The sequence below is a fragment of the Gigantopelta aegis genome, chromosome 3, assembly GCF_016097555.1.
Source record: "Gigantopelta aegis isolate Gae_Host chromosome 3, Gae_host_genome, whole genome shotgun sequence".
In the NCBI taxonomy this organism is placed as follows: domain Eukaryota; kingdom Metazoa; phylum Mollusca; class Gastropoda; order Neomphalida; family Peltospiridae; genus Gigantopelta; species Gigantopelta aegis.
Genome location: NC_054701.1, coordinates 91,483,892 through 91,499,256, shown reverse-complemented (window position 1 = coordinate 91,499,256; position 15,365 = coordinate 91,483,892). Strand labels below are relative to the sequence as shown.

At 43.6% G+C, this 15,365-nt stretch overlaps 1 protein-coding gene across 3 annotated transcripts in view; it reads left to right on the top strand.

The window, feature by feature from the left end:
* Window positions 1–15,365, top strand: part of LOC121369334 (unconventional myosin-XVIIIa-like) — a 115,744-nt gene that overhangs the window by 93,585 nt on the left and 6,794 nt on the right. For all 3 annotated transcript variants that reach the window (XM_041494326.1, XM_041494327.1, XM_041494325.1), the window contains exons 29-34: window positions 5,983–6,106; window positions 7,329–7,456; window positions 7,856–7,969; window positions 8,978–9,094; window positions 12,495–12,578; window positions 14,695–14,832. In XM_041494326.1, coding sequence (XP_041350260.1) covers window positions 5,983–6,106; window positions 7,329–7,456; window positions 7,856–7,969; window positions 8,978–9,094; window positions 12,495–12,578; window positions 14,695–14,832 — 705 coding nt within the window. The remainder of the gene's footprint in view (window positions 1–5,982; window positions 6,107–7,328; window positions 7,457–7,855; window positions 7,970–8,977; window positions 9,095–12,494; window positions 12,579–14,694; window positions 14,833–15,365) is intronic.

The following is a 15,365-nucleotide window of genomic DNA, read 5'->3' as shown; positions in this document are numbered from 1 at the left end:
CGTATTTCGCTTGACTTGCCAAGTGTTAATTACATGAAATGTTGTTATATCGCTGGTTGTCGTGTCGGACGCCATTATTTACCGGCTTTGTATTTGTGTTATGGTTGGTTTTTCTTTCTTTTCACAGATTGAAAAATTACTATTATCATATCTGATAATCTTCAGCGACTAGTTCGAGCGTGTTTATGCTGCAAGAAGTTAGTGCCGGCGGCGACCCACACGACTTATGTCCACTCACTTCTAGATGCGACCTTTGTTTGGGCTTGTCTGATGTCGAGTTCGCGGCTTACCTGAAGGTGGTGTCAGCGAGGACCAAGAAGGTGGAATCTTCGCCTTCGATTGCTGACTCCGTGGCGGAAGTGTTACGTTCAATTCTACCGACCATGCTGGAAGAAACAGTGGCGTCAGGTCCGGTTCCAGTCCCCTCTTCAGGGGGTGCGGCTTCTTCAGCTCCACCGATACCTAAGACTTCGGATGACAGGCCTGCAGTCTCTACGCAGCCCTCTAAGAAGCCGGCTCATTCAGATAGACGCTCCACGGATTCCAAGGCTCACCGATCTTCGGCGGGGAAGTCCTCTCCGTAGCCGTTCCACATGCCCTGTATGGCTCCCTACGGGTTCCACAGATCGTCAGTGCCAACCTTCAGTTGATGTGGCTTCCAAGGCCTCTGAGGGCTAGATGGGACCATCCACGGTCCGGTTTAACCGGCGGCTTCCATTACAGTACATCGATTGGCCTATGCTCAAGTTCTACGAGACTTTGGTGATGAAGCGCCTGCGGCATCTGTCATTGAAGAGCCCGACTCTACGGACCATATGACTATGAGGGATTGCTTGGCGGCCGTCTACGACATGTTGCCGTCCTTGCCACATCCAACGACGATGTGGTCATCCGTTCCTTGGTATCCACACGGGACCGCCCACGGTCCGGTTCTCCGGTATCTCCATCGGGCCATGACCAGAGCGACTGGCCTGTTCACGGGTGCTACATGACTTTCTGATGATGTATCGGTTCTTGCGGTGCTGGAAGATTTGGATGCGGTGGACCACCTGTCACTGAGGGATTGTCTGGCTGTCATATCTGATATGCTACCGCTGCTGGCCCATCCACCGGTTTCAGCCAAGAAGGGTCCGGTTTTGATGATCGCCACGGAGGTTCCACCGGCAGATGTCAGCATTCGATCGTTGGCTGCCACAGGCCCCCGTCGGTTTACACGGCTACCAGTAACCGGCCCGTGCGGATCGTTGTTCCAGCAAGCAGACGGAGCCCTGTAACGAACTGGAAAATTGCGTCATCGGCTCACCGTTCGTGTTTCCGATTGCAGCCAGTACATTGGATTGAAGTGCCTGTGCCAGGTTACTGACTGATTTTCCAGATGATGCGTCGGCACCTTCCGTTATAGAAGATCCAGATGCAGTGACCCACATAGCTGTGACTGATTGTCTCGCTGCAGTGTATATGCTTTCGTCACTGCACAGTCCACTGGCACCATTCTACAAGGTTTCCGTTTGAGGACTGATCTGATGTTGAGGTTTACTTGAGTAGACTTCGTTTGTGCCGTTCCCCATTCGTCACAACGAACGTATCCCGTCTTCAACCTATCCTTCAACGGTGTGGCGCCGGCCTTGGATGACGCTGTTTCCGGCGGAACCAGACATCTTCCTAGAACTTACAGATTGGCACGTCCTGTCGATGGCTTCAGTTCAGCGTACATGTTTGTACATGCTGTCCTATTTGATGTTTTCCTGGCGACCATATGCCAGAGGATATGCCTTGTTCTAGCCGTCGACTTTGATGTTGGTCTACCTTATATCTTCCGTGACGTCGATGTGCACTACGATTGCACACTATCGTCAACCGACTTGCCTGAAGCGATCCATTCTCGACTTTCAGCACAAGCCGGTAATCTTGGCAGACCTGTGGTCTACATACGGCTCTTTGCTGTGAAGGGGTTCGACGTTACAAGCGTTCCGGGTTGGTGACAAAGACAGTCTACTGGTCTGGTCACTTGTGTTGAGATCCCGTGCACCGATATTCTCTTGTTCGAGGAAGGTTCAGCGACATTCGGCAGATCATTCTCTATATCCGGTGGCGATGCAAGACAGTCGCTACTTCCGCTGGTTCCGGAAGTTATCCAGTTGCCATCACGTGGTATGGGGGTTTTACCGTCACCGTTTTCCTATGGTTCATTGCGGCTTATCAACTCACTGACGTTCACTGTTGTTACCGCCAGAGTTCGTGACCGATGCTGTCTAGATGGTCTCTGCTGCTGTTTCGCACCGGGTGGTGTGACGGCCATGGATTTTAGCCGGTTGCTGTTTTGCGTTGCTTCACTTCCAGGTATATCGGGCATGTAGCGTAGCGAGTTGCTACGCTGTCTTGGCTCTTGCCTGTATCACAGGGTCGCTGTTTCCGATGTCTTGATTCCTGAATCACTCTATTACTGTTTCATGAAGTATCATTGCAAGAGTAATTTTGACGTCGGCGCAACATTTTATGCTTAGAGGTCGCGGTATCCAGTTTGTTTCTGAATCCATGCATTCAGTACAATAACGCAGATTTGCTGATCCGGTTACCAGTCGCCTTGCAGTCCAGTCCCTGTTGGTGGCTGTGGTTTCCAGATGAAGCCGATCTACACATCAACCTGTTGGAGATGTTGGCAGTTACGTCATCCTTCATTGGCGAGAGATGCTGTTAGGCGCCTATCTCATGGTAGCCACAGACAGTACCACCGCGGTGGCTTATATCAACCGTCAGGGCGGAACCCACTCCAGCAGTCTGCTGCAGTTGACTTATCGTCTCTACAAGCTGGTTGACGAGATTCCGTTGCAACTTCGGGCTCGCCATATTCCAGGGGTTTCCAATGTACTAGTCGACACACTGTCTCGGCCGTCGTCTCCACAGCCGACGGAATGGATGCTCCATCCTGAAGCGTTTCGATGGGTGTGCGACAGACTTTGGACAACAAACATCGATCTCTTCGCCACACGATTCAACCATCAGCTGAGGGTTTACGTGTGTCTCCGGTGCTGGATCTCGACGCCTTGGCCATCAGCTGGGAACAGATGGACGCGTACGCTTTTCCTCCACCAATCCTCCTTCCAAGGGTGCTTCAGAGGTTTCAGCTGTACCATTGTCGCCTGTTACTCATTGCTCCAATGTGGCCATCCAGGATGTGGTATCCAGATCTAATACATCTTGCCGATCCACATCCTTTACCGCTGCCAGATTGGGATCATCTGTTGCTGCATCCCACGTCAAGACTATACCATCCACATCCGCAGTTGTTCCAACTGCACGCGTGGACTTTATCTCCAAGAGTTTGAGAAAGAAAGGTTTTTCTTCACAGTCTACGGCGGCCATTTTGAAAGCGCACAGATCATCTACTACTGCGGCTTACAACGTCAGATGGCTTTGCTTTCACCGATGGTGTGTCCGGCAAAAACTCAAACCTCAGACGATCCAGATACTTCGTTTTGCTGGGGTTTTTTTGCTGTATCTGCGGACCACTTTACGATTAAAGGGGTCTATCATCGCTGGGTACGTTTCGGTCATCGCTACTGTTCGTGATGTCGCTACTGGAACGAAGTTATCGGGTATTCCTGAGATCCATAAGATGATCAAAGGGTTTCGCCTTGATGATCAAGTATACCGGTTTCGGCCACCAAGATGGGACCTGAATCTGGTGTTACGAGCGTTATCGACCGCACCTTATGAGCCAATCGAATCCTCTTCCCTGCAAGACTTGACGCGGAAGACGGTGTTTTTACTCGGTTTTGCCACGGCTGCCTGTGTCTCAGAACTCCATGCTCTTGATGTAGACTTGGTATGTTTTCACCGAGATCGGCGTGCAGTCAACTTGGGGTTACTCATGAACTTTGTTGCAAAGAATCAGTTACCAGACCAAGCGCCTCGTTCGTACGTTGTGCAGGCCCTCTCCTCTATTGTTGGTCCAGCGGACGTTGAGGACTTGGCGTTGTGCCCTGTCAGAGCCCTGCACCAGTACATCGAGAGGACCAGATCTTTTCGACAACATCGCAAAAGACTTTTCCTTTCCTGTAACCAGAGTCGGTTGAGGGATATTACCAAAAACACGGTGGCCACCTGGATCCGGTCTTCTATCCTGACCGCCTATCAGAAGGAGGGTTTACATGCTCCATCTGCTTCTAATCCGTATGAACTCCGTGCCTTGGCTGCCACAATGTCCCTGCACTGCAACACACCCATTCAGCACATTATCACTGGTTGTTTCTTCGCCAACTATTATCTGAGGGATATCTCCACAGAAGACGTTGAGGGGTTCCATCATCTGGGTCCGGTTGTTGCTGCACAGACTCTGTTGAATACAAGCCGTCCTCGTCGCCGTTGATGTCTGTCTGATTCTGGGCTGCATACCGAGATGTCCATCGAATCGACAGGTGAGGATTGCTTAGACTTTTGTTCTTTTGCACAGTTCACGTACTGGTGCCGGAACTTTTGTCTCGATAACCTTTACCCTGCACTGCATGTGGTTATTTGTTGTCGTTATTGAACTAACAGTTCTTTGGTGTACTAGACAGAAAACACTCGGGGGTCTTGTTCTGTTCAATGTTCTGACGGATGCACCTCATTAGGTTGTCGCTTGTTATTACAAAAATAACACTTCAATACGTGAGGGTTACCTAACACCTGCATCCCTGGTGGCTACGACTTCCCACCCTGTCAGAACCAGCATGAGATGTGGCAGCCGCCTCCTGGTCCTTTGTTCTGGGAGCCGTACCTGCCACTGCTGACGGATGCCACCATTCTGGTTGTTGTTACTAACATCACCTGCATTGGTCTGTGACGGGCATCCCTAGGAGGAGGGCTTACCAGGGTTGGCCTCATTCTTCCACTAGTCAGCCTCTTTCCGGTTTGGGGAGTTATCACAAGCATCTACAGATCTCGGCACCCACCACCATCTGTTGAATGCTGCCCTTGTTTGAGGACAGGTAATGTCTATAGAAATGGAGAAAACTTGGAGTGTTTTCTCTTTTATAGATACATTACCTGTCCTCAAGATTTTATCCCGCCCGGGCCTCCCCACTTCCTGTTCTCTGTGCGATGCGCTCAGGGAAAAAGAAGGAAGTTACAGTCATGTGACCGGAACTAGAGAGCAGTATGCAGTAGAAGAATTTAGGCCATCCCATTGGCTGTTGGGATGTTCGGACCAGACCACTTGCGTGGGGGGGAGGTGCCCTTGTTTGAGGACAGGTAATGTATCTATAAAAGAGAAAACACTCCAAGTTTTCTCCAGATTCAACAGCTGGATAACCTTGTTGATTTATATTTTTGATGTTTTAGGTTCGGCAGCTGGATAACCTCGTTGATGTATATTTTTGATGTTCTAGGTTCAGCAGCTGGATAACCTCGTTGATGTATATTTTTGATGTTCTAGGTTCAACAGCTGGATAACCTCTCTGATGTATATTTTAGTTTTTTCTAGTTTCAACAGTTGGATAATCTCATTGATGTATATTTTTGATGTTCTAGGCTCGACAGCTAGTTAACCTCGTTGATGTATATTTTTGATGTTCTAGGTTTGACAGCTGGATAACCTTGTTGATGTATATTTTTGATGTCCTAGGTTCGGCAGCTGGATAACCTCGTTGATGTATATTTTTGATGTCCTAGGTTCGGCAGCTGGATAACCTCGTTGATGTATATTTTTGATGTTCTAGTTTCGGCAGCTGGATAACCTCGTTGATGTATATTTTTTGATGTCCTAGGTTCGCCAGCTGGATAACCTCATTGATGTATATTTTTGATGTCCTAGGTTCAGCAGCTGGATAACCTCGTTGATGTATATTTTTGATGTTCTAGGCTCGACAGCTAGTTAACCTCGTTGATGTATATTTTTGATGTTCTAGGTTCGACAGCTGGATAACCTCGTTGATGTATATTTTTGATGTTCTAGGTTCGGCAGCTGGATAACCTTGTTGATGTATATTTTTGATGTTCTAGGTTCGGCAGCTGGAGTCGCAGGTGGAGGAGGAGTACGAGGACAAGCGGAGATTGATGGACGAGAAGAACCAGCTGGAGAGACAGCTGCAGGACGTCAGTACCCACGCGCCCCCCAGAGATCTAGGTAATTAGTACCCCCCCAGAGATCTAGGTAACTAGTACCCGTGCCTAGTACGCATGCACCACTCCAGAGATCTAGGTAACTAGTACCTGAGCGCCCCCCCCCCCCCCCCCCCAACGAGATCTAGGTAACTAGTACCCGCGCCCTGCAGAGATCTAGGTAACTAGTAGCCGTGTGCCCCCCAGAGATTTAGGTAACTGATCCCTGCATCCCCCCCCCCCCCGAGATCTAGGTAACTAGTACATGCATGCCCCCCCCAGAGATATAAGTAATTAGTAGCGCGTGCCCCCCCAGAAATCTAGGTAACTAGTAGCCGCATGACCCCCAGAGATCTAGGTAACTAGTACATGCACCCCCCCCCCCCCCCCGAGATCTAGGTAAATAGTACCCGCACACACCCCAGAGATCCAGGTAACCTGTGCTCCCCCCCCCCCCCCCCCGAGATCTAGGTAACTAGTACATGCATGTGCCCCCGAGATCTAGGTAAATAGTACCCGCACGCCCCCCAGAGATCTAGATAACCAGTACCCGTGCCCCCCCCCCCCAGATCTAGTTAATTAGTACATGCACACCCCTCAGTGACTACATTTGTGTAGGTAACTAGTACCCACGCACCCCTCGTAGACCTCTACAGCTAGTACACGCGTATCCACCAGAGACTAGGTAACTTAATACAGTACCTCTGCGCCTCCATCCCTCAAGATTTAACAAGACAAAATGTCCAGAATTAAACAGATACCTATCCCTGGGTTTATGAAACCTGTATTATTTTGGATTCACAATATCTTGTTTTTCCTTTCACTAGTATGCATCACAAATCGTCTTCCAAAATAACTATGCTAAACATTTCAAACTTTATTTGAAAACAAGGATGTCATTGTTATTCATAAGTTATATCATTCATGAGCATTTTCAGTACGTTAAACAGCTGCAGAGGGAGAAACCATGCAAATTACATTGCTGTTTTAGAGTCAAAAAGTAATTTTATTTTAGGAATTTTATAAACATGAAATAGACTTTTGGATATTAAAACATACATAAAGTCTTCTCTTGATATGTGACTACAACTTGACAAAACATTATTTTGGAGGTCTGGTTTTAACTTTACTTTATTATGAAATTAACCGTGTGTCTTGTAAGTCGCATGTTGTTCAAGTTTTGTATTAATGCAATTTTGTTTGAAACCGTAGGCCAGTGTGTTATTTAAGATTACTCTCAATTACAGATACAGAAAGACGCTTGCGGCACAATTTGAGGAAAACAAGGGCTTTACTGAAGGATACAGGCAACAGTTTGCATAAGCAGAAAACAATGGAGGGAACAAAGTCACAAATTAATAATCTGAAAAATCAGGTATTTCTGCTCGATCAATCATATTATACATAACATTAGTCTCTTTTTAAGCTTGTTTAACTGTATAACTTGACAAATTCTGTTACTAATAATTATTTGAAATTCATTGTTGGTGGACCTGTATTAAATAATCTTTGAAAGTCATGATGTCTTCTAAGCATTCCCCAAAACACTAATTCACATCTGTATGTATTATTGGGCCAAATTACGAAGCCTTTTTTTATTAAACACTTGTGTTTAAGCATTGTAAATGTACGTAGTTACATGCGTGTAAAACATAAATAGGCTTTGTAAATTCCACATAGTTTAGAATCTATGGTGTTTGTTAGAGGTATTTTAATATTTCAGATTGACTTCTTTTAAACTCAGCTAATGTATACGGTATATGTTTTTATTCAGCTTGAAGATGCTCAGTTTTCATTAGTTGCTGCAGTTAAAGCTAAAAAGAGAATGGAGCTGGAAATTGAGGATTTGCAACAACAAAATGAAGACCTGTCACGGTCAAAACAAGAGGTAACCTTGCCGATGTTATTATTCATGATATAACCAGGTGGATGGGTCTAACACAAAACTTATATATTGAAAGGGTACTGATATTTCTAGAAAAGCAACATATAATAATTTCAAAGGTATTAAACTTGAATGATAAGTGCATAGAGAAATATGACAGTTAGATGATGTTAGTATAAAGAAGTACATTTATTACATACCTATTCAATCTTACTATAGTGATAAAGACATTTTGGAACCGTGTAATAAATTTATTTTGTATCACACATATGTGCAATATGCACCGGAACTTTTTATTGCAGTTAGCGCCTTTTATTTACTGACGTCATATATGATTTACAAATGACATCATATCATATTTGAAACATTACACAAGGCTGCCGCAGAGTATGATTCTTAGCATTAAGTAAATCCATGAAATGAGTTTTGATAATAGATTTTACAAAGTAGTGTTATGACGTTAAATTATAAAACATAAAAGAAGGTATGTAATAAATACAGAACTTCACATACGTTGTTATCGCTTCCTATTTATTGCTACGCGGTCTCGTGGTATATGTTCTTTCGCAAAATAAACTCATGCAATAAATAGGAAGCGAAAACAACGTATGTGAAGTTCTGTGTATGTATTAACCTTGGATGTGTTTTATATAGAGACTTATTAAACTTGGATATGTTTTGTATAGAGAAGTATTAAACTTGAATGTGTTTTGTATAGAGATGTATTAAACTTGGATGTGTTTTGTATAGAGAAATATTAAACTTGTATGTGTTTTGTATAGAGAAGTATTAAACTTGGATGTGTTTTGTATAGAGAAGTATTAAACTTGGATGTGTTTTGTATTGAGAGTGTACTAAACTTGGATGATGATATGAGTATAGAGAACTATTAAACTTGGATGATGTTTGTTTAGAGAAGTACTAAACTTGGTTGATGACATGAGTAGAGAGAAGTATTAAACTAGAATGATACGGAAATAAAGCTATATTAAACTTGGCTGTGTTTTGTAGAGTGAGAAGAAGGCAATGGACCTGCTAAGAGAGAAGAGTGATCTGCAGACAAAACTAGAGGAGAACGAAGAAGACCTCAATGAAATAATGAAGAAATACAAGGCAGTTGTACAGCAGGTAAATAGATATCACGATACATGTTAGAACAAAGAAGTCCTCAATGACATAATGAAGAAATACAAGGCAGTTGTACAGCAGGTAAATAGATATCACGATACATGTTAGAACAAAGAAGTCCTCAATGACATAATGAAGAAATACAAGGCAGTTGTACAGCAGGTAAATAGATATCACGATACATGTTAGAACAAAGAAGACCTCGATGACATAATGAAGAAATACAAGGCAGTTGTACAGCAGGTAAATAGATATCACGATACATGTTAGAACAAAGAAGACCTCGATGACATAATGAAGAAATACAAGGCAGTTGTACAGCAGGTAAATAGATATCACGATACATGTTAGAACAAAGAAGTCCTCAATGACATAATGAAGAAATACAAGGCAGTTGTACAGCAGGTAAATAGATATCACGATACATGTTAGAACAAAGAAGACCTCAATGACATAATGAAGAAATACAAGGCAGTTGTACAGCAGGTAAATAGATATCACGATACATGTTAGAACAAAGAAGTCCTCAATGACATAATGAAGAAATACAAGGCAGTTGTACAGCAGGTAAATAGATATCACGATACATGTTAGAACAAAGAAGTCCTCAATGACATAATGAAGAAATACAAGGCAGTTGTACAGCAGGTAAATAGATATCACGATACATGTTAGAACAAAGAAGACCTCGATGACATAATGAAGAAATACAAGGCAGTTGTACAGCAGGTAAATAGATATCACGATACATGTTAGAACAAAGAAGACCTCGATGACATAATGAAGAAATACAAGGCAGTTGTACAGCAGGTAAATAGATATCACGATACATGTTAGAACAAAGAAGACCTTGATGACATAATGAAGAAATACAAGGCAGTTGTACAGCAGGTAAATAGATATCACGATACATGTTAGAACAAAGAAGACCTCAATGACATAATGAAGAAATAAAAGGCAGTTGTACAGCAGGTAAATAGATATCACGATACATGTTAGAACAAAGAAGTCCTCAATGACATAATGAAGAAATACAAGGCAGTTGTACAGCAGGTAAATAGATATCACGATACATGTTAGAACAAAGAAGTCCTCAATGACATAATGAAGAAATACAAGGCAGTTGTACAGCAGGTAAATAGATAACACGATACATGTTAGAACAAAGAAGACCTCAATGACATAATGAAGAAATACAAGGCAGTTGTACAGCAGGTAAATAGATATCACGATACATGTTAGAACAAAGAAGTCCTCAATGACATAATGAAGAAATACAAGGCAGTTGTACAGCAGGTAAATAGATATCACGATACATGTTAGAACCTCTATTTTTGCCTGTACTTTTTCTATTTTAAATCTAGATTGCGAAATACTATTGACACATGGCCAGACATCTGCCTGAGATGCAGGAGTTTGTGGGATCAGGCTCCCTCAATGGATACCTTGGATTAGTCTCTCATTACAGCCAGTGTTCTACAACTGGTGTATTACAGCCAGTGTCCTACAACTGGTACATTACAGCCAGTGTCCTACAACTGGTATATTACAGCATTACAGCCAGTGTTCTACAACTGGTACATTACAGCCAGTGTCCTACAACTGGTATATTACAGCCAGTGTTCTACAACTGGTACATTACAGCCAGTGTCCTACAACTGGTACATTACAGCCAGTGTTCTACAACTGGTACATTACAGCCAGTGTTCTACAACTGGTACATTACAGCCAGTGTCCTACGACTGGTATATTACAGCATTACAGCCAGTGTTCTACAACTTGTACATTACAGCCAGTGTCCTACGACTGGTATATTACAGCATTACAGCCAGTGTTCTACATCTGGTATATTACAGCATTACAGCCAGTGTTCTACAACTGGTACATTACAGCCAGTGTTCTACAACTGGTACATTACAGCCAGTGTTCTACGACTGGTATATTACAGCATTACAGCCAGTGTTCTACAACTGGTACATTACAGCCAGTGTCCTACAACTGGTATATTACAGCCAGTGTCCTACGACTGGTATATTACAGCATTACAGCCAGTGTTCTACAACTGGTACATTACAGCCAGTGTCCTACAACTGGTACATTACAGCATTACAGCCAGTGTTCTACAACTTGTACATTACAGCCAGTGTCCTACGACTGGTATATTACAGCATTACAGCCAGTGTTCTACAACTGGTATATTACAGCATTACAGCCAGTGTTCTACAACTGGTACATTACAGCCAGTGTTCTACAACTGGTACATTACAGCCAGTGTCCTACAACTGGTATATTACAGCATTACAGCCAGTGTTCTACAACTGGTACATTACAGCCAGTGTTCTATAACTGGTGTATTACAGCCAGTGTCCTACAACTGGTACATTACAGCCAGTGTCCTACAACTGGTACATTACAGCCAGTGTTCTACAACTGGTACATTACAGCCAGTGTTCTAAACTGGTGTATCACAGCCAGTGTTCTAAACTGGTGTATCACAGCCAGTGTTCTAAACTGGTGTATCACAGCCAGTGTTCTAAACTGGTGTATCACAGCCAGTGTTCTACAACTGGTACATCACAGCCAGTGTTCTAAACTGGTGTATCACAGCCAGTGTTCTAAACTGGTGTATCACAGCCAGTGTTCTAAACTGGTGTATCACAGCCAGTGTTCTACAACTGGTATATTACAGCCAGTGTTCTACAACTGGTATATTACAGCCAGTGTTCTACAACTGGTATATTACAGGCTTTCGGGGGACAAAATACTTACTAAAAGGTTGAATCTTTTCTTCTTTTTTTTGTACCGGCCTCGGTGGCATCGTGGTTAGGCCATCGGTCAACGGGCTGGTAGGTACTGGGTTCGGATCCCAGTCGAGGCATGGGATTTTTAATCCAGATAACGACTCCAAACCCCGAGTGAGTGCTCCGCAAGGCTCAATGGGTAGGTGTAAACCACTTGCACTGACCAGTGATCCATAACTGGTTCAACAAAGGCCATGGTTTGTGCTATCCTGCCTGTGGGAAGCACAAATAAAAGATCCCTTGCTGCTAATTGGAAAGAGTAGCCCATGAAGTGGTGACAGCAGGTTTCCTCTCAAAATCTGTGTGGTTCTTAACCATATGTCTGACGCCATATAAACTTAAATAAAATGTGTTGAGTGCGTCGTTAAATAAAACATTTCTTTCTTTCTTTTTTTTTCTTTTTTTTGTTTGGAGGGGTGGGGGTGGGGATAAATTAGCCTTATGTGGTGCCAGTGTGTTTATGTTCAGTAATCTAGTCCGTGACTTGTCATTACCATATGCTTGACACTAGCAATTGAGGAGAGGTATTCTGGGTGTCATTAGACAAAAATCGGAAGGTTTTTTTGTTATAACTTTAACAAGCATGTTTGATATTGCAGCAATCTGTTGACCAGATCACCCTCTCTGATCAAATACAGAATATTCAAGAACTGTCCTTGCAGAAAGATCAACTCAGACAAACGGTAATGTACTCATAATGTACTCAAATTCCTTGTATGCAAACTTGATTCAAAAACTTGATGCAGAATAAAATATGGCAAATATTCCATTGGATAACATTGCCTTGTTTCAAAGTATGAAATACATATCAATTTTTAAAAATTTAAAACAAATTATGTTAATTTATTTTGAAAATATACAAGAGAAATGTTCATACAGAACATATGACTAGAACAATTTCATTCTTGTTTTGCCATTAAGAAATATGGAAGAGTAGTCATTTCAACAATAAAATAAAGCATTATTGTTTACATTTGGACATATGTGTTTAGTCTTTATTATAACTTAGTTGGGGGTTTTTGTTGTTTATTTTATAAGTATAATTGCATGGCAAGGGAAGTAACTAGATATTTTGCAATTTTAAAGACTTCTATAGCTAATTGGTTTGTTTTTGTAAGGACTCCAAGCTGCATAAGTAGCAGAGCCCTATTATTCTCTTGTTATTATTGCAAAAAAATTTATCAATTTTATCTCAAAGTTAACTTGATCAAAAGTGATTAAATTTGGAATATACATGGGTGTGTACATATTGAAGTATACTCTTCAAAAGAAGAAACGCAAAACCACATTGTCGTAACATTTGGAGAATTGATTTAATTATTGAATGGTGAGTCCGATAATTACCAAATGTTGCAGGATTGTTCACAATTCACTCTAGTCCATTGTGAGTAAGTGATAGGACACACCACCAAGGTCAAGGTCATCTGGAGTCAATACCGGGTGTGGCCTCCGCGTGTGTTGACAACTGCCTGGCACCGCCTGCCCATTGAAGCAACCAGAGTACGGATGACGTCCCGGGGGATGGTGGCCCACTCGGCCTGCAAGGCTGCTGCCAGCTCGGGCAGGGTCTGGGGCTGTGGTTGTCGCTGTCGGAGGCGTCGGTCCAACTCGTCCCATAGATGCTCAATTGGGTTCAAATCCGGTGATATCGATGGCCAAGGAAGGACATTAATGTTGTTGTTCTGTAGGAAAGCCGTTGTGAGACGTGCTGTGTGAGGCCTGGCGTTGTCATGTTGGAACACTGCGTTGGCGTTGGCCATAACTGGAACGATGTGTGGCCAGAGGATCTGGTCAATGTAGCCCTGTGCATTCAGGTTGCCCTGCACGTGGACCAGGTCAGTTCTGCCAGTGTGTGAGATGGCTGCCCACACCATGACACTACCCCCGCCGAATCTGTCCACTTCCTGCACGCAGTTTGCCGCATAACGTTCACCACGACGCCTATACACGCGACATCTTCCATCATGACGTCGGAGCAGAAATCGGGACTCGTCACTGAACCACACCTGTCTCCATCGCAGTTGAGGCCATTGTCGATGAATCTGGCACCACTGCAGTCGGATGGTCGACGGTGTTGTGGTGTTAAGATGACACCTCGAACTGGACGTCTGGCACGAATTCCTACCTCACGTAGGCGGTTCCGTACGGTCTGGTCGGATATCCTGCGCAAACCTGGTATTGCTGCGGCTGTGGAGGTGGCAGTAGTCAATCGTTCCCGAAGGTGGCGTACCCGGATGTAGCGGTCCTGCCCGGGGGTAGTGACCTGTGGTCGACCGAATCTAGGGAGGTCACGTGTTGATCCATGTTGCTGGTAACGGTCCCACAGTCTGGAGATGGTGCTTGGGGACACATGGAATGCCCTGGCAACGGCCGTTCTGGATTCGCCTGCGTCTAGTCGGCCGATGGCATTGTTTCTCTGCGGTTCACTGAGACGTGGCATGTCCTGGATTGTCAACTGTCGGCCAGATACAGAGGCCAGGCAAGCGAACACCCTGCACTTTTATACTGTCGGTGTTCATGTTGCACGTGCAGACAACGCACGTGCAGTGGTGACATGGTTTGCACGTGGCTGCGTTTTTGCGAATATTCACATTTTGAAACTTTATTTTACAGTAGCTGCGTTTTATCGAATGTAACCGTGGGAATGTGTTTGGGATATGCAATGACCTTATATTCACAAAGCATGAACCGGTAGGAAACATAAAATCGGAGTTATAACCCATTTGTACCCTTTTGCGTTTCTTTTTTTGAAGAGTATATTATCAGAAGACTGGTCTTATTGTGTTGTTGTGTCTGTAGGTGGACGACTTGACGTCGAAGGTGGCCACATATGAGGAGAACTCGGTTGACAAACACTCGGTCAGCAGACTGGAGGTCAAGGTGCGGGAACTCGAGGCCAAGCTCGAACTTGAGCAGACCATGCGGCAACGGGCAGAGGTGAGCGTTTTGTTTTGTTATGGCCCCGTGTAATTATAGTATCTTGACTGGGGGCTTCAGTAGTCTTTCACACAGATAGCATAGAGTTCGGACACTAAACAGTCTTTCCCAACGTTGGCAAACTTAACAGTCTTTCCATACAGATAGCGTACAGTTAAGTCTGAAAACATAAATACATTTTTTCCAATACAGATAGCATAGAGTTAAAGTTGGGAACTTAAGAGTCTTTCCCATACGGATAGCATACAGTTAAAGTTTTAAAACTTTAATAAAAAAATTCCTGTACAGATACAGGTAGCATAGAGTTAAGTTGAGAAACTTAAAAGGACAGACCCTAGTTTTTAAACACTAAGGCATATTTTTCACTATTAGAGCAGTTTATGATCACTAAAATCAAATATTACTTATATTTTATTGTTTAGATAACATTTCTGTACAACCGATGTGTTTCTGATCATCCTGGTGTTTCTAATACCACAAAATGTATTTTTAAAACTCACATGAGAAGTAGCGGTTATGGATTCGAGTTTTAG